This window comes from Macrosteles quadrilineatus, unplaced genomic scaffold (assembly GCF_028750875.1).
Source record: "Macrosteles quadrilineatus isolate MER2022 unplaced genomic scaffold, UCM_ALF_1.0 Scaffold_7__1_contigs__length_78375512, whole genome shotgun sequence".
Taxonomy (NCBI): domain Eukaryota; kingdom Metazoa; phylum Arthropoda; class Insecta; order Hemiptera; family Cicadellidae; genus Macrosteles; species Macrosteles quadrilineatus.
The window spans coordinates 47,047,776-47,066,687 of NW_026542600.1; the positions used below are offsets into that span (position 1 = coordinate 47,047,776).

Below are 18,912 nucleotides of genomic sequence, written 5' to 3' on the forward strand. Positions count from 1 at the left end.
ACAAGTAGAACAATCGCATTCAGTTAATTTCAGCAAGAACAGCAAAATATGATTGCATGAGCGAATTTGTCTATTCACGTACATATGAAATAAAATGACAGAATGAATTTGCTAGAACAAATTTATTACGTCTACAAAAAGGTTGTTGGCAGATGTTTGAAAAATTAATTTTCTTAAATTGAATTCTAATGGTGTAATTATAAAACAAAAATGATCCCTGTGCTTTATTAATTAAAATATGCTATACTTCGCATGCGAACTCAAGAAAAAGGTCTGAATCTTCGTTTTAAACTGCCAAAAACATTTTCAAAAAGTTAAAGATAAGCACACAAAAAAACAATTGAAACTGCAATTCCAATTTAGATACCATACAGGTGATTGACATGGAAAAAACCAACGAATCAAGTCTTATAAAGTACGATTGCAGTCTAGGAGATTCCTTAGATTTTCCCCAACTTATATTCCTTTTTAATTCCTTTATCTTAAATCTGTTAGTTTCCAAACTCTATTTATTTAGTAGTGGTATATTTGAGCTCACAGAGGTTAATTTTTCATTCCGTAATTTTGTGTCAACAGGTGACATAGTGCGATTGTTAATTGTTTGGCTCTTAAAGAACCGAGGAGTCTTTGTGTGTGCAGTATTTTACAACCGGTAAATAATATGTATATCCAAAAATTTAAACAATATTGTCATGGCGTCCCCAATCGTGAGTGTGTGAATGGGCTTTCGGCACATCAATAAAGGTTCGCGTCTAAAAGCACACCCTCTATGTTAATGTATTCAGGATTGTGAGTGAATTAACCAACCACAATGACAATAATGTAAAATCTGGCTTGAATAAATAGAAGGATATTCCATGTGTTAACTACTGGGGCTATGTTTTGGTGTTGGGAAAATATATCTGCACAAAAGGACTAGATCCTACCATCCTGGAAAGGAGAAGGAATTGCTGTGTCCTTGTCCTGGGCCTTTTGAAGAGTAAATACCTCCGATGCAGGAAACCTGCAAACTAAGCAAATTTAATAAGCTATACACAGTGACTGCAATACAAATTAGGCATTTTTATATTTTAAGGGTGAAAAATAAAAGATGATCAATTATAGAAAAATTTCAACACCCCATTCCCATGAACATAAGGTTATGAGAACTAGTTCGTTCGGGGAGAGTTAGTTCGTCATGGGAACTAGTTCGTTCGGAGCTGCTGTCGGGGAAAAAGTTTGGACACTCGAGTTTGGAGCTCTACAGAAAAGTAACCAAACTACTTAGAAAAACACGGAATATATGTAAATTCCCTTTATTTTATTCTACGTATTCCTGTGAAAACAACATTTTTAGCTCGTTTAGAAGTATCTGGTTGGCGAACTCAATTTTACCCCAACCTAAACATTCGAGCAAAATTTCAGGAAGATTTGCTAAAAGAATAATAATTGAGCAATGAGCAAATTACCTCCAAATACGTAGAGTTGTCACTAAATTAACAAACAAAAGAACTTCACCAGTTCAAGAATAAAAATTCTATTAAAGCTGGTCTAGTAATATATGAATGGAAGATAAGACCTCATTTCTTTTTCACATCACCAACATTTTCCATTCAGAGTTTGCAATAAATTTTGCTTTTTACCACTATCTACATAATCATGGCATAATTTGGGACCATCTTAGTAAATACTTAACTATTAAATAAAGATTTGCCACAGAGCATTATTTGCAGATTTTAGAATTTCCTCATAATGCAATTCGTTGCAGATGTGTAAAAAAAATATAAAATAATTCTATGAAAGTTGAGAGATGAAGTTTAGAGCTTTTTCACTACCAAGACAAATATCGAAGGTTTAAACGTTTAAACGTGACTTTGTGAAATACAAAGCCGCACAAAAGCAAAGTTATCATTGTTGGGGTCTTGAATATTCTCAAAGTTATCATTAGTTGCGTCGTTACCCTGCAAAGAATGTATTTTATCTTGGATTTATACACCGTTTTTCAAACCTCGAAACCGAGGGGTACTTTAATTAAAACACCTTGATTTATATCACCATCTTAAGGTAACATCTTCAAACTTCAACCAGAGAGGCAATGAAGAAAACTAATTTAACAAAATGGTTAATAAAAAAAATGTTCTAACATTATTTTATACCAAAAGCAGAGCTTAAAAAAGATTTAATTCTCGACAATTCGTTGACTGTACTCTACTACGTACAATAATTAATTTCGGATTCGTATTAAATTTTATTTCTAATTATGTATTAGAAAAAAACCTTCGTAATTCTTCTAAAAACTGACTTTATTATTCTTCTAAAAACTGACTTTGGTAATCAATATTTCGTTGTCAATTTGAAAAGCGAATGAACCTATACCAACCTTATTATTTTACGAGTCTACGACTAATAAACACATAAACATGTTTACTCTATTTAATGTAGTGATAATTTTCTTAAAAGCTACTGACCTTATTTTCAAGTGATAATGTACGGTTCAGAAGTTTCGAGTCGCCAGAAAGATTTAAAACTTCACTCATTATTGTCGAATGTCAGCCAAAATTAATTAACTAACATTCCCTTTATTAGTTTGTAAGATCTACCTTTAGCTCACTATCTGTATGGTTAAAAATTAAAACAAACGTAGTTTCCCACGTTTGTACAGAATCTTATTAAAATCGGATAATTTTTACTCAAATTATCGTGCTAACGGACGTGTATATACATACATATATTAGTGTTTTGGCCTCTGGGGACATCACTAAGAAAAATACAATCGGCCCCGGGTCCAGGTATATACATTTGACTTAGGTAATAGCTCAGTCCCTATATAAAAAATTCACCAAAAGATTAAGCTAAATAAACTACAGTATAAGACTGTTTACACAATTAACCTATCTTGTAATGGGTAATTTAGCGTTCATTTATTATTTTATATCTTACAATTAAGATATATTTCTGTAACATTTTTATACTCTTTCAACAGGAAAATTATGGAATTAATATCGGAGGTATCATTGTCTATTGATTGAATTTATTCCAAATAACACTAAACCGTTTAGGAAACAATGCAACGATGCATATCAAGCTGATGGGCAATGAAGTAAAGAAACCATGGGTGCCAAATTATGAGCTGGGTTTGTTCTTAAACAATGTCTTTCGGTACTTTTAAATTGTGTTGGGTAAAAAGGAAAAACGCCCTGTAGTTCATAATTTGGACCCAAAGTGTCTTTTACACCCTCTTTCATTTTTCTCGTTAAAGTGTATTATCAACGCTCGCTCGGTGCCCGACGTCGGCTTCGTCTCGCTCAATAAACTCCAGCTCCTATAAAAAAGAGTCACTTAAGGATTAATGAAAGTAGGCCTACCCATTAAGTGATCTGATTTAATAGATTACTCTCACAACTCTTGCGCAAGTGACTCACATTCTTAAGTAAACTCACTGCTATATGAAATAAAGGGTGTTTTTAGTAAAATGTCAATAAATTAGTAAGGAATATAAAAAAATTCAACATTTGATCAACATATATCCATAAACAGACAAACTACTACGGTCTACTTATTCATCTATATGAATAACATGGGAATTTCAAATTTAAAATCCATGAAATGTTCTCCGTAACCATTTAGCGTAAAACAACGCTTCAATGTACTAAATTAGTTGTATTTTAAGCTTTACAAAATGGTTTAAGAAAATATTGTATTCATGTTCTGAGGGCAAAAATGGGAAAACCTCGTTTTCATAGCTCGATCGTGGTTCACGAACTCATTCCAATAAACGTAATCATTTCTACGATCATTTTTTACTCGAGTTATCGTGCTACAGCAATGGACACACACACACACACACACACACACATGTATATATATATAAACATTTAAATCGGTATAATTTTTGGTCTCTGCGGACCTCAAAACGAAAAGGTAAATTGGTCCCTAGGCTATATCTTACCATGAGGCCTACGGTAAAAATGTATTCCATATATGGAAAATTCGCTAATTTATCAAAGATTGATAATAAGTTGAACTATTTATGTTTCATAGTGGTATAATTATTTCAAAGAACAATAAAGCGTATTATTAAATGCCTCCAGTCGTGTTGTAGTGTAATGAACAGACAGAACCTCTTTGTTCTCTCAGTTACTTACTCACTTTGCTGGCAGGATTAAAATCTGGATTATGCCTTTCCATTTTTGTTTCACATAGACATAAGAACCGAATTATCTTTGGATGTATATTTTTTACTGTAAGTTATTATAATGTACAATTTATGTAAGCCTATAATATAGGGTAATATAGCTCCTGCTTACACGAACAGGTTAACAAACCAACTACATGATGCAACAAAGCCCACAATATTACAGATAAATTATCACTATACTAGCTGTTGTACCCATGCTTTGCAACGGGAAGAGGAAACAAAATAGAAACATTTTAATCATTACATATTTCAGAAACAAAATTCAACTTTTATGGCCTTAATATAAATGTTTAAGTTATGACTTTTACCTAACCCGCCATGTTAAACTTCCCTATCCCAAGCGTGATGTATACAACTTCCTTACTTCTCGAGTGATGTAAAGTTGAAAAAAACTCACTCGGTGATGTAATGAAACCCATTTAAATAACATTGAGTGCTTAACTTAAAAAAATATACCTCTATGGAGGCATCGACGTTCAACGCTAGAAATCAGCTGTGCGCTTGAATGTTATTGTTATGCTTTAAAGTATTTTTCTAACCTAGCTTTTGTTTGTAAAAGAACGTTACTGTTAGACGATGAGTGAAATGGATAATGAAAAATATTGTACGTAAACCCATGTATATTGTCGGGTCAGGTAAAATCTTGTACGATACACGTTGCACAAGAGCGTGTTTACATCTCTTAGGTGAATTATGCAACTCGCTTCCGCTCGTTGCACAACATTCACCTGCGTGATGTAAAAACGCTCTTACTACACTTGTAATGTAAATAGCTATTACATCTGTCAAGTAGTGGATACCACTGTTTTGGTTTTGATTAATTTTAAATCATGTGTAGGCTTATATGAGACAAACTGACCAAATCTTTGAATAATACTTTGACATACATGATTTATCTTCATCTCCCTTAATTACATATCTTTCAATTTATTATTGACATTTTAAATTTCAATTTTGAAGTTGTGAAAATACTAATTATTAAATTTAAATGATTTTTTTTTAATTTCACTCTTCTTTATATTAAATCACAAATCCTTCCATCTTCAGTTTCTTCACTCACAATATATCATTAGCAAAATTAATTCAGCTGTTATAAACTTTAGAAATATTGCTGTGCCTTATCAACACAGTCTTTTGAAATATTAAAGAAACTATATCTATAGGCACTATAAACAGTTTTAATCAAATAATTTAGCATTAAAGACAGCTGACAAAACTAATATGATTATCAAATCATCAAGGACTAAAAAATGTAAGAGTAAATACAGAATATGTTTCATTGCATCTCTGATTCTACTCTATAAAAATATCAACAAACAACTTAATATACAAACCAGTTCTTTTAATCAGTTCCATCGTCCATTACCTTTACATTTTCACACTTACCATTAAGTAAACATAGTAACAGATATTTCATTGATTTTAGAAACAAAAGAACACTGTTTACTGCTTAGTTTTATGATATTTTCCTTGGTTTAATTTAATCAGTGGTGTGGCAAAACACAATTAATAAATGTATCAAATAAAGTAAATGTGAACTGAAAGCTATGTTAAGATAAAATAAGAGTATTTTGTATTACCATTTGATAATTAAAAATAGTTACACATACACAACATATTTTAGAAAACAAACATCAACGACTACAATTTAGTTATTGATGATATTCTTTAGTTTAATATTAGCATAGGTTTAGCAAAACACAATACCTTTATTTACCTAAATATACATATAAAAAACAAAGTAATGTGCAAGATATGTTAAGTTAATCCAACATATGTTAAGCGGTTAGAATTTACTTAAAGTAGCATCCAAATTCATACAAAACATATATACATTGTAATTTTCATACTGTTTCCATGAAAACATATCAATAACAATATTTTCATAACTTATGCTTTAAAAAATCTAAAGCAGAGCCGGAGTTGATACAGCAACGGTTAAAGAATCTTTTTTTCTATAATCATTATAAATAATCCATGATAAAAGGTTAGATTAAAATAAACCTACCTCATACTTATGGAAAATATTATATTTAATTTCTTTGTATCGGCTGTCTGAAATTGTGAAATATGCAGTTTAGCAGTTCTTCTTGTTTACATTTAAATGTCAAAGCAAATGTAAACAAACATTGTTAGTGTTCTCATCGCAGCCATGGAGACCAATCAATATTCACTTTTAAAATGTTCACCTCAGAACTTTTAAAGCCAAAGGGGCAAAGCCTACGGTCAGTATAGAAATGTGAATAGTCCTATAATGGTCCTTGGTATAGTAGCTATATTTTTGTAAAATTTAAGCCCAGTTGGTTCAGTAGTTTTTGCACCTATTAGTAACACACATACAGACAGACACCATTAGATTTTTATATAATAGTATAGATTAAGCATTCTAACTGACCGACAGATATTTAGTCTGATGTGGTCAAATACACCTTAGAACACCTAAGAAGCATTTCCCTGCCGTAAAAAAACACAAAAAAAACACTGACTTAAACACAGCTGTTACCATAATTGGGAACATTATAAAGAAATTAATACTTTTAGAGTAAGCTATTGATATTACCCCAAAAAATGCTCAGTCCCTAACCCCAAAAAATGCTCAGTCCCTAAGTACTTATCAAATAACTAAACCATAAAATTTTCTCTTAACTTTTGTTCTTCGATTTTCCAGTTTCATATTCACGTTTGTGACTAGATGGAAACAATATTTTTGAAACAGCGGTCTTCTCTTTTAAAATCGAATTTGCAACAGTGTCGCGTTTTTGTGGGCTTTGTGCTTGACATGACTGAAATAACAAGTGTTTTATTGTGTGAGCCAAACTGCAATACGGATGAAATACACATAGGCTGACTTTTTTGTGGTTTTATTTATAATTAAAATTAGTTTACTTTTTAACAGAATTAAATGCAATGTGGCAAATAGATGAATATTTTTTTCAGAAATGAAATCCTGATACAAAATAAGCAAATAGAAAATAAATCAAATAATTTACACCGGAAATCAAAAGAACCACGTAATTTCAAATTTAAAGATTTATATAACTTAATATTTATAATTTATTTCCGTTTTATCTAAGGTAAAGAGACTAAATTGACCAAAATTCATTTAAATTTTAATCAAGGTGACTCGAACGTTAGGCTCGGTGGTCACTGATTAAAGCAGCCTTGCAATTTCTTACTGTACTTGATGGGTAGGAGATTAATTTGTAATTTGGTCATAGATGGCGACCAACGTAACAACAATAGAATAAATTGGTGAAAACTTTTAGAAATACTATAATAAAAAAATATTTATACAGAGTATCTGTGAAGTCTGTAATTAAAGGTCATAATATAAGGGTCAAAATAGTAAAACGGGTTTTAAGGTATGTCATTAAATAAATAAATAAATATTACTTTATTGTCACATACACGAGAATACATTCCAAGTCTCTAGCGCAGCCAGAGGAACAGGTGGCATTGTCAAATGAAAGGTGTAAATACACAGAAATCCAATGTTTTGTTCTTTTACAAAACAATATAATCTTTAAATTAGTCTGTAATTTCTTTTGAAACCTTATATAGCTATTAATCTTAGCATGGAGATAACATTTGTTTTTAATTATAAAATTAGTCATGTAAAATTTTTAATATAAAAAAAACTACCCTGACACACGTTTGAAAAGGTATGCTATTTTATTTGGAATAAAACTGAACAAAAGTTGGGATTCAGTTGGGAAACAGCTGGGCGTATTTACCTTTATTTTCATTCCAGTTTAACAGTTGTAACTGTGACCAAGGTTTTGTAAGGTTGGTTCATGATTCATTGAGTGCAGGGGTGTCTGGTCAAGCTATAGCTTGACCAGAATATATATTAAATATGTATATATATTAAATTTATGTATATATTATATGTATATATATATTCATACGACCCTAATATATTTTAATGAAGAGCGAGCTGGTCTAGTGGTTAGCGTGCGGGACTTTGTTTCCCAAAGTCCCGGGTTCAAATCCCGCCAAATCACCAATGGATTTTATCTAAGTGATAATGCCGCAACCCATAGGTCTACCCTGCAGTAATGTGAAAAACAATCCCAGGCTCGTGCCTAGCGTCCTAGGACAAATTACATATATTTTTTAAAATATATTATTTAACCACATAGAAATGAGAACGAAAAATAACTTTGCATTTTATACTCTGAGAGGATGATATGGATATTTTTAAATATTCAAGCTATAGAGAAATATTCAAGATACAGAGTATAATATAAAATCTGTTTTTACTCTTAATAGTTTCACTATTACTGGTTGGATAGTATAGGCCTTTCGTGTTTACTTAAGGATAATTTACCTATCGATCAAAGACTTACCAGAGCCCTATGCAATTAATCAGTTAGAGCCTAGAAGCTGCGTGCCTTGTTTTTTCTTTAAGAAACGTTCGGGCTCACAATTTCCGGTCTTCCTTCCTCCTTTTCGGAAAAGAGAGATTTTATTCCTCTGCGTTTTGATTTTCCACTAAATGTTTACGGCACAGGATGATATCTTTTTAAATTTGTATTGTTAACTTAATTGACAATTTTCGCTAGAGAAGTCTGACAGGCCCTAAAAATATGTGAGCTTAATGTAATTTGTTGTAGACTTTTGTTTCCGAATTTATATTTTATTGGTTACAGAAGCTTCGAATACTTACATTTTGCAATACTTTTAAATCGATCCTTATAATTGTGACTTATCATTTTTAATAAGTTCATCACCTTCTGAAACGTGGCACATGCATTTAAAACCCAAATGTAGGTTTCTTTGGTCTTGTGAAAAACGATATTTCGATTTTTTGATATAAAAATTGGTTTAGTTTTTTAAGATAGACGTAGGAGGACGTGTAGTATTTTTAAAATTTTTTAAAACCATTTGGTTCTTGCCTATTCATGTACCAAAATCTGGGAAAAAGCTGACTTTGAGCACCAATTATGTGAAATCCTAAACAAAATTTTTTTTTTAACGTGTAGTTTCTTCTAAGGACCCAATAAACGGGTTTCAGTGCAAAAATATATTTAAAAAATTATTTATATTTTGAACGCACAGCCTTAACAGTGCCGAGGTTCAAGGACGTGAAAACCTAGATAAACATCTACTTAATTTATTTATTGGTCAATAGCCTAGCAGTTACCGTTTGACTTCATAAGTATTAATAAAACTACCAACGTACCAGGTTGGGTGGCATGTTGAGTGGCTTTTCATGGTTACCTCGAACAATAACATTGGACTTAATAAGCTCTCAGGACAGAGCCCTAGGAGATTATTAAAATAAAATATGACTATCTCCATTAGGCTTGTGGTTATATTAGCTCTAATCATGGAAACAGTCAGCTCAATTGGTCAAGTAGTTTTCACGTTATTGGCAAACATTCATATCTGTAATATTAGCTCCTTCCATCCAAGTCTTTGACTTGATCAGAAATGCACTAACATAATTAACACGCTACTCCGTCTCCCAGAAATCTTTTTTTGGGAAAACAAACACGGAACTTTTTTTATAATTTGGAAAAAAAATGAAATCAATAAGTTGATGAATTATGTACTTAAAAACAAAATTATCCTATTCGCACAATACCACTACAATTTAGTATTTGACAGTTATAATTCTGTTCTTTTTGTTGCTGCTATATTCAAATTAGCTGTTATAAATTCAAACAAGAAGTTGATAGTGTTGCACCCCTGATGGTAAACCTTGTAACTTTATATGATTATGATGCTATTTAACATCATAGAACCTATTAATTAATTCCTTTTAAATATGAAAAATCATAATTTATAACATGGGAAAATCCCTGAGCCACTGGGGCGGAGCCCGAAGGTCAGATCAGAACAAAAACTACTTAGTTTTCCTATTTAATGCCTAAATAATCAGTGTACCAAATGTTAGTCTTTAGGTAAATGAGTAGGAGAATTAGTCATGAGTGAGTCAGTGAGGGCTTTGCCTGTTATAAGTATAGATTCGCCAGAAAAGCCCAAGTCTTTCCAGTTTCTTTGGGCTCTAATGTCAAATCTACTGCATAAGCCCACACCTTTTGCATTTGATATAAAGTTATTTATTATTAACCTGTTATAACATGTTGTCGATAGTATGAGCCTCAAGCACGAGCGTGGAAATTATCAGGCAAAGCAAGGGGTGAGCTAGTCGAGTACTGCACAGTGCACAAGAGTCACTTTCTTGATAATTAGTGGCAGCACATAGCCAACTGAGTAAAGGAATCATAAAATATAGTATTCAATTAATTGTAGTAGTAGAATAGTATGTTATATCCAGTAATCTAGTATTATCTAGTATTCGTATACTGTCGTGCTCAAGTCATTAAAAGCAAAATCACTAATCACAGTAATTCTGAAAAAATCTCACTGGAATCTATTTAGTTTGTATCCTAAAACCTTTACACTTTTGAGTATCATTAAATATACCTAAATTATTAGTATAAACTAATGGAACATGTTCTTAATGAAACAATAAGCAATCCAACATATAAATACCACATTGAACATTTTGTCAGATAGGTTATACGCCTCGATAACAACAATCTGACCCATAAAATCCACTCGAATCTCGACTAAAACGCCTTTTGTTTTCCAGCGTATCTGGGGAGAATTCCATGGAGAGCTATGGGAAATCTACTTTGAAGAGTTATTGTGATAAATTTCATGTTGATGGAGTAAAAATTTAAATGTGTTGATCCACAAAAGGTGTTTAAAGTTAATAAATGAATTTCGTATGACAAAACTTAAAGATAAACATACATTGTTTTAAATTAATAGTTTTTGAAACATACATTTTTCGACTGCCTTTAAGGATTTGTTGTGATAATTATAATTACTACACACCTTGGAATTGAGAAAATCTGCGGGATACCTTAACTAATTTACTAATTACAGTATATTTATTTTTAGTTAGAAAATTGAATGCATAACACGAGAAACTACCCCAGTACAGCAATACCGTTGAACATAGGTGATAAGTATTTGAAAAAACATTGTGGCAAAAAATGTTAGAAATTAATAAAAAAAATCATTAAATCACCAAAACCTAACATTATTAGTGTGAACATTATTGGATTAGTCTGAAGTATGCTTTTTAAATTAATATAAATTTAAATAAGTAACTTGAAACCGGATTTTAAGTATTACCGATGCTTATGACTGTTATATTCATAGACTTTCAATGAAAACATTAGTTATATACTCATTATACTATAGTTTCTTCACCGGAAAAGGATATAGTTATTAAACATAACATTCTGGCCCAGGTGAATCAGCGAGTTCCAATGGTAAAGTTGCACGAGAATCAGTCGAGTGAATGATTTTAATGAGTGCAGGTTGGTTCGTGCATGATCAGAGCCAGGTTATTGCTCCCACAATGATGTATACTAGAAAATCATAGGAACACTTTTGAATTATGATTAATTTGCCACTAAAAACTCTTTTAAATAGACTATATTGTATTTTTATATAAATATAATTTGTTTGCTTAAGGAATCTCCGTTTTTATTCAATGGAGAACTTGTATTAATTACAAAAGTAAATTTGTTACTAGCATGTTGTTATAAATTCTAACATGTTTGACATCATTGAAAATTATTTTAAAAAAGGTTATATATTTATATAAATCATAAAACCACCGAATACAACTGAATTTATCCGAATTATATTCACTGTATTGTATTTTAACGTATTAAGTTTTGTTTTGTCAATACTGTTGTGGAAATCCATCTTATTTGATTCGATTTGACTTTTGCACCTTAAATTATAAAGGTAGGATATGGTGTTGGGTATGTACAGAAAATGTTCGTGTGTATTATAAAATTGTAGGATATATTTTGTTTGATTTGTATGTTGCAATTAACATTACAACATATTGCAGATTTCTTTAGGCATACCCCAGTACCCCAAATTAATTAAATACATACATTGTAGTAAATGTTTTATACATAGACAATTTTATAAACGAAGATTTGACCAACCTAATGCGTGAAATATTCTCCAGAAAAAATTGGCCAAAGCGGTTATCTAATAAGTTTGCTGCCCCTAAATACAGGTTGGGTCAGGTTTAGTCAGATTAGTACAGTTATCTGTTGTTTTAATTACTATTACTTATTATCTTCATTACATACCTATATTACTATTATCCTCATTGGCCCTATTACCAATAAAATTGGGAACATAAATAGGTGCATATCAGACCAATTATGAATACAAATTAGTGTAAAATGGAAAACCAACTAATTTTTCCCAGGAGCATTTATAACAGTAACTAAGGGTATTTGAGCTCAGTTTTGGACCCTAAAAAACTACTTATCTTTCTCTCCAATGAACCTATTGATTGCGTACTAGGGGAACTCAATAGCCATACTGCTGCCCGGTCAATACCAATAAACCACACAATTACATTAACTAATTGATCAACTCTATTTCAATTACCACCACGATTAAATCAGGCAATTAGCGGGAAATTTCAAAAACAAACCCGCTTTGATGAACTCGTATAACACTTTGACTATAGATATAACTAGACATTACCCATGTAAATGTTGTCAGTTAAGTGAAAATGTACGTTGTTTAAGTGAGCCAGATTGCATCGTTATAAATTACTGATTTTTGTCTAGCAAATCTTTAATCAAGTCAAACTTATAGGGCCACTTATTGTAAACTGTACCTGTTATGTAACATCTGCTATCTAAGTAACAAAATATAAGGCAGAAAATATAAATTCCCAGCGCAATATGTGACTGGCAAAAAGAACTATGTCCGTTATGAATAAAAAAAAAAAAATGGTGATGGCTGGTCCAATAGATTGATGTCTACTTTAATTTACAAAAGTCAATTATAAAACTCACAGTATACATAGAGACGTATCTGTGCAGTATATAACCCAAAGAGTTTAAAATAGCCTAAAAGCCTTAACTGAAAACAGCTGTTTTGGTTTTAAAATTACATGTATACATTATCGTTATAAAGTAAAGAATATTTTAGTTTCATTATTACAATCATCAAGAGAAAGTCTGGTCCTTGATGTACTCTCCTTCACTTTCAAGAGTTACTTAATATCTGAGCAACACGGGTTTCGTCCTGGAAGGTCCACAATTACAAACCTGTGTGTCTTCTCGAACTTCGTGACATCTGCCTTCACACGTCTGCATCAGGTCGACTGTCTTTACCTGGATTTTGCTAAGGCGTTCGATCGAGTTAGCCATCTTCACCTCATTGCCAAGCTCGAAGCTCTCGGTATCGCTGGCCCTCTTCTTGCTTGGATTCGGAGCTACCTTACGGGAAGAACCTTACGTGTGAAATTTGCTTCATATTGCTCTAGGTCTACGGTACAAGTGACATCGGGTGTGCCTCAGGGTTCCTTATTAGGACCTTTCTTGTTCTGTATATTTATTAACGATATTGCGAAGCCTCTTGCATGCAAGTTCCTGTTTTTGGTGACGATGTTAAAGTTTTCACCGAGGTCACATCCACCCAACAACAAATTGAGCTTCAACAAGATCTGAGGAAAATTGAAAATTGGTGTTTGGATAATTCCATGCAACTGAATGCAAAAAAAATGTCAGGTGATGACTTTTGGAAGAACCAAAACGCTGCTGTCCTTCAACTACTATCTTCACGGTGCGCAACTGGATAGGACCCTATCGATTAAGGATCTTGGAGTTTATCTCACACCTTGCTTGGATCCTGGACTTCACATTGCGAAAATCTGTTCCAAAGTAAATTCTGTTCTTGGGTTGATAGCCCGGTCTTCTAGAGGTTCTCTATCTACAGCATCAGTGAAGGTCTTGTACAACTCTCTTGTCCGTCCCATCTTGGAGTATGCTTCTCCTGTGTGGTCTCCTTATCAGGTTGGCCACTGTAACTCCCTGAACATGGTCCAGAGGCGCTTTCTCCGGCTCCTTGGTGTAAGAGATGGCATTAACTACCTCGACGTGAACGTCCACTTGATTGCAGTAGACCACGGTGTGCTTTCACTTACATCACGAAGAGCCGCTTTTGATCTTCTACTACTCTTCAAGATCATCAATGGTCAGGTGGACAGTCCTGAACTTCTTGAACTGATTAACTTTTATGTCCCAGTCTCCACCCGGAGATCTCGACCCTTCTCCAAGCATCACCAGCCAACTGCCTACGCTTACCATAGCACAGTTCCCCGTTTACTTCGTCTGGGAAATGCAGCTCAACTTGAGTTCTTCGGGCCTTCCTTGCCACTCTTTAGGAGAGTAGTGTTTAAGTGGGCTGCTGACCAGATCCAGCTTTAGTCTTTGTGCTTTTGGTGGTGCCTCTAGAGGGCCACACTTCAAGTGCCACATGTGCAGTGAAGTGAGTGTGTTTTTGGTGGTGCCTCTAAAGGGCCACACAATCAGTGAGAGGAAGTGCCAACTGCCAAGCAATATTATTCTGTCAATTCAAGTTTTTCTTTTTGTCTGAGATTTATCACTGTATCGTTTTCATTCTTAATATTTTAATCCCTGTTAAATTTTTTTAAATCTTTATCAATTTATTGTTGTTACTCCTTGTTGTTGTTTTCTATAGTTTTAGCGAATTTCCCTATAGGGAAGTAGCTATTACCATAGGTCTCATGGTAAGACTTAGGCCCGGGACCGATTTACTTTTTCATTTTGATGTCCCCAGAGGCCAAAAACACCATTCGTTCAAATTTTTATATATGTATATATATATATATATATAGATTTATATATATATATATGTGTCCGTGAACACGATAACTTGAGTAATTTTTATCCGATTTTGATGAAATTTGGTTTGAAGGTGTAAGGCGGGATAAACTTGAATGAGTTCGCGATCCAGCATGATCGGACTATGGGAACAGGGTTTTATGGGGGGTTTTATGGGGTAAAAATTGGTTTTTCTCACTTTTGACCCTCAAAACACAAAATTTCCCAATTTTTACCTTAACCTTCCTAAAGAGCTTAAAAAAACAAACAATTCAGTATATCAAAGTGTTTTTGTACGGTTATTGGTTACGGAGAAAACTAAAAAAATTGTAAATTTAAAATTCCCATGTTATTCTTATGGAGAATATTGTAAAATGTTGTAGTTTGCTTGTTTATGGATATCTTTTGATCAAACTTGGCAAATATATTCATTTTCTACTAAGCAATAATAATTTTACTTAAAACACACACTTTTTTAGTTTCCTTGTGGCAGCAAACCTAGGTACTCGTTAAACCTAATGTTATTTAAATAGATCGATTGAAAATCAATTCAGCCAAATGGAAATTCGCTTAGATGGCAGGTTTGCTGCGGCGGGGGTATTTAATGATATATTCCTTTCAATTATTTGTGTTATTTCTATTGTTGATTGATTATCTTCTCGAATATTAATCTTGTAATATAATAATTTGTAATATAACGGGATTGTTATTTATTTATATTGTTATATATTATATTATTATTTATTTATATTGTTATTTATTTTTATTGTTATTTATTGTTGATTTTTCTATCGATTGTCTTATTGATTTTGTGTTTAAGCTGGAAACTGTTTTTCGCTCATTTTCAAATGGCTCTGTCGTTGGTATGTATGTATAAAGAAGCCAGTTTTAGTTAAATACAATAGGGCCTAAGGTCAAAGTACAAATAGTACAAAGTCCAACCCCACAGAGGAGACGAACGACGATGAAGTCTCAGTCTACGTTATGCCAAGGTACGTTGAACATCATAGTGATAGTAGTGCGTTGATAGTCAGGTTAACTTTAGTATCAGACCGGCTAGTTATGTCTAAATCGTAAAGAATACTAAACTATTTCAATTATTAATTGACGTAAAGATTATGACATTAGTATTATAGTTGCAGTTGTATATACTGTATTGCTTTTAGTGAATATCCCTTTAGGGAAGTAGCAATTACCCGAGGTGGCACGGTAAGACTTAGACCCAGGACAGATTTACTTTTTCATTTTGATCTCCCCAGAGGCCAAAAACACCGATATAACTTGAAATTTTGGTCCTATTTTAATGAAATTTGGTATGAAGGTTGTAAAGCGGTAAAGGCTTGAATGAGCTTGCGAACAAGCATGATTGGGTCATAGGAACGGGGTGCTATGGGGTTGTCAAATTTCGAAAAAAATTGTTTATATTTTTACCCTTAAAACATGGAAATGCTTAATTTCCATTACCACCATCGTGTAAAACTTAAAAAACAAATGACTTTGTATATTGAAGCGTTGTAAAACAATTAAAGGTCAAGGGGAAAATTAAAGAAAGTGTACATTTAAAATTACCTTGTTATCCTTTTGGTTAAATAGAAAACTGCTATAATTTACTTTTTTATGGATAAACGTTAATGACATTTGGCAAAGGTATCCATTTTATCTTGTACTATTAAAAAACACTCATTGCCTTCCCCTTAGCAACATAGCCGTAGCACTTGGTAAATCTATTGCTATTTAATTGGAAATAAATATGTATCATTTATTGAAATATTTTAGTAAAAACTTAATTAGACATAAATACATTCGTTTGGTCTGCAAATTTGCAGTGGCGGGGGTATTTTTAGTTAAATAGCGTTGCACGAAACCATTTGAAACTGGAGGTTTACACCAGCTAATTGGGTTATTATAATTCGGATTTAGATATATGATGTATAACTCATGAACAAACATATGCAGAATGTTATGTACCAGTACCCAGATGTTGAACATAGAACAGCGCAATGCATTCATCAAATGATAAACTCCGTGTAGCACCAGAATACGACGTCATAGCAGTGGCACGCAGCCAACGTTGACTGTCATTTTACGACTTGCTCGTGTTATTGTGGATATGCCAGTAGTTCAAAACTACTTACGTAGTAGGTAAAATCATCTTACAAGCAGTAAACTGGGTAGTAAAGAGCTGCTCGTGTTATTGTGGATATGCCAGTAGTTCAAAACTACTTACGTAGTAGGTAAAATCATCTTACAAGCAGTAAACTGGGTAGTAAAGAGCTGCTCGTGTTATTGTGGATATGCCAGTAGTTCAAAACTACTTACGTAGTAGGTAAAATCATCTTACAAGCAGTAAACTGGGTAGTAAAGAGCTGCTCGTGTTATTGTGGATATGCCAGTAGTTCAAAACTACTTACGTAGTAGGTAAAATCATCTTACAAGCAGTAAACTGGGTAGTAAAGAGCTGCTCGTGTTATTGTGGATATGCCAGTAGTTCAAAACTACTTACGTAGTAGGTAAAATCATCTTACAAGCAGTAAACTGGGTAGTAAAGAGCTGCTCGTGTTATTGTGGATATGCCAGTAGTTCAAAACTACTTACGTAGTAGGTAAAATAATCTTACAAGCAGTAAACTGGGTAGTAAAGAGCTGCTTGTGTTATTGTGGATATGCCAGTAGTTCAAAACTACTTACGTAGTAGGTAAAATCATCTTACAAGCAGTAAACTGGGTAGTAAAGAGCTGCTCGTGTTATTGTGGATATGCCAGTAGTTCAAAACTACTTACGTAGTAGGTAAAATCATCTTACAAGCAGTAAACTGGGTAGTAAAGAGCTGCTTGTGTTATTGTGGATATGCCAGTAGTTCAAAACTACTTACGTAGTAGGTAAAATCATCTTACAAGCAGTAAACTGGGTAGTAAAGAGCTGCTCGTGTTATTGTGGATATGCCAGTAGTTCAAAACTACTTACGTAGTAGGTAAAATCATCTTACAAGCAGTAAACTGGGTAGTAAAGAGCTGCTCGTGTTATTGTGGATATGCCAGTAGTTCAAAACTACTTACGTAGTAGGTAAAATCATCTTACAAGCAGTAAACTGGGTAGTAAAGAGCTGCTCGTGTTATTGTGGATATGCCAGTAGTTCAAAACTACTTACGTAGTAGGTAAAATCATCTTACAAGCAGTAAACTGGGTAGTAAAGAGCTGCTCGTGTTATTGTGGATATGCCAGTAGTTCAAAACTACTTACGTAGGCTAGTAGGTAAAATCATCTTACAAGCAGTAAACTGGGTAGTAAAGAGCTGCTCGTGTTATTGTGAATATACCAGTAGTTCAAAACTACTTACGTAGTAGGTAAAATCATCTTAAAAGCAGTAAACTGGGCAGTAAAGAGCTGCTCGTGTTATTGTGGATATGCTAGTAGTTCAAAACTACTTACGTAGTAGGTAAAATCATCGTACAAGCAGTAAACTGGGTAGTAAAGAGCTGCTCGTGTCATTGTGAATATACCAGTAGTTCAAAACTACTTACGTAGTAGGTAGTATCATCTTACAAGCAGTAAATAGGTTAGTAAAGAGCTGCTTGTGTTATTGTGGATATACCAGTAGTTCAAAACTACTAACGTAGTAGGTAGAATCATCATACAAACAGTAAATAGGGTAGTAAAGAGCTGCTTGTGTTATTGTGGATATACCAGTAGTTCAAAACTACTTACGTAGTAGGTAGAATCATTTTACAAACATTAAATAGGTTAGTAAAGCGCTGGTCGTGTGAATATAACAGTAGTTAAAATCTGCTAACGTAGTAGGTAAAATCATCTTGCAAACAGTAAATAGGAAAGTAAAGAGTGAAATTTTGGTTTCTCATTAAAGGGTATTCTGATTAATTGTCATATGAAATATGAACGTTAAAATAATGGTATCATTTAAACAATTTATTTAATTCAATCATCTCCATGACATAGTTTACAAAAGTGCATATAACACAAATGGTTTGTCTGCAATCAAAATATTGTTACTTATAAATTATACAGTGTTAACGGTTTGAATGTC

General features: G+C 32.9%; 1 protein-coding gene across 1 annotated transcript; it reads left to right on the top strand.

The window, feature by feature from the left end:
* Window positions 1-13,758: 13,758 nt before the first annotated feature.
* Window positions 13,759-14,454, top strand: LOC128998953 (uncharacterized). The gene has a single exon (XM_054425309.1). It carries the CDS (start codon window positions 13,759-13,761, stop codon window positions 14,452-14,454), a length of 696 nt encoding a protein of 231 aa, XP_054281284.1.
* The last annotated feature ends 4,458 nt before the right edge of the window (window positions 14,455-18,912 follow it).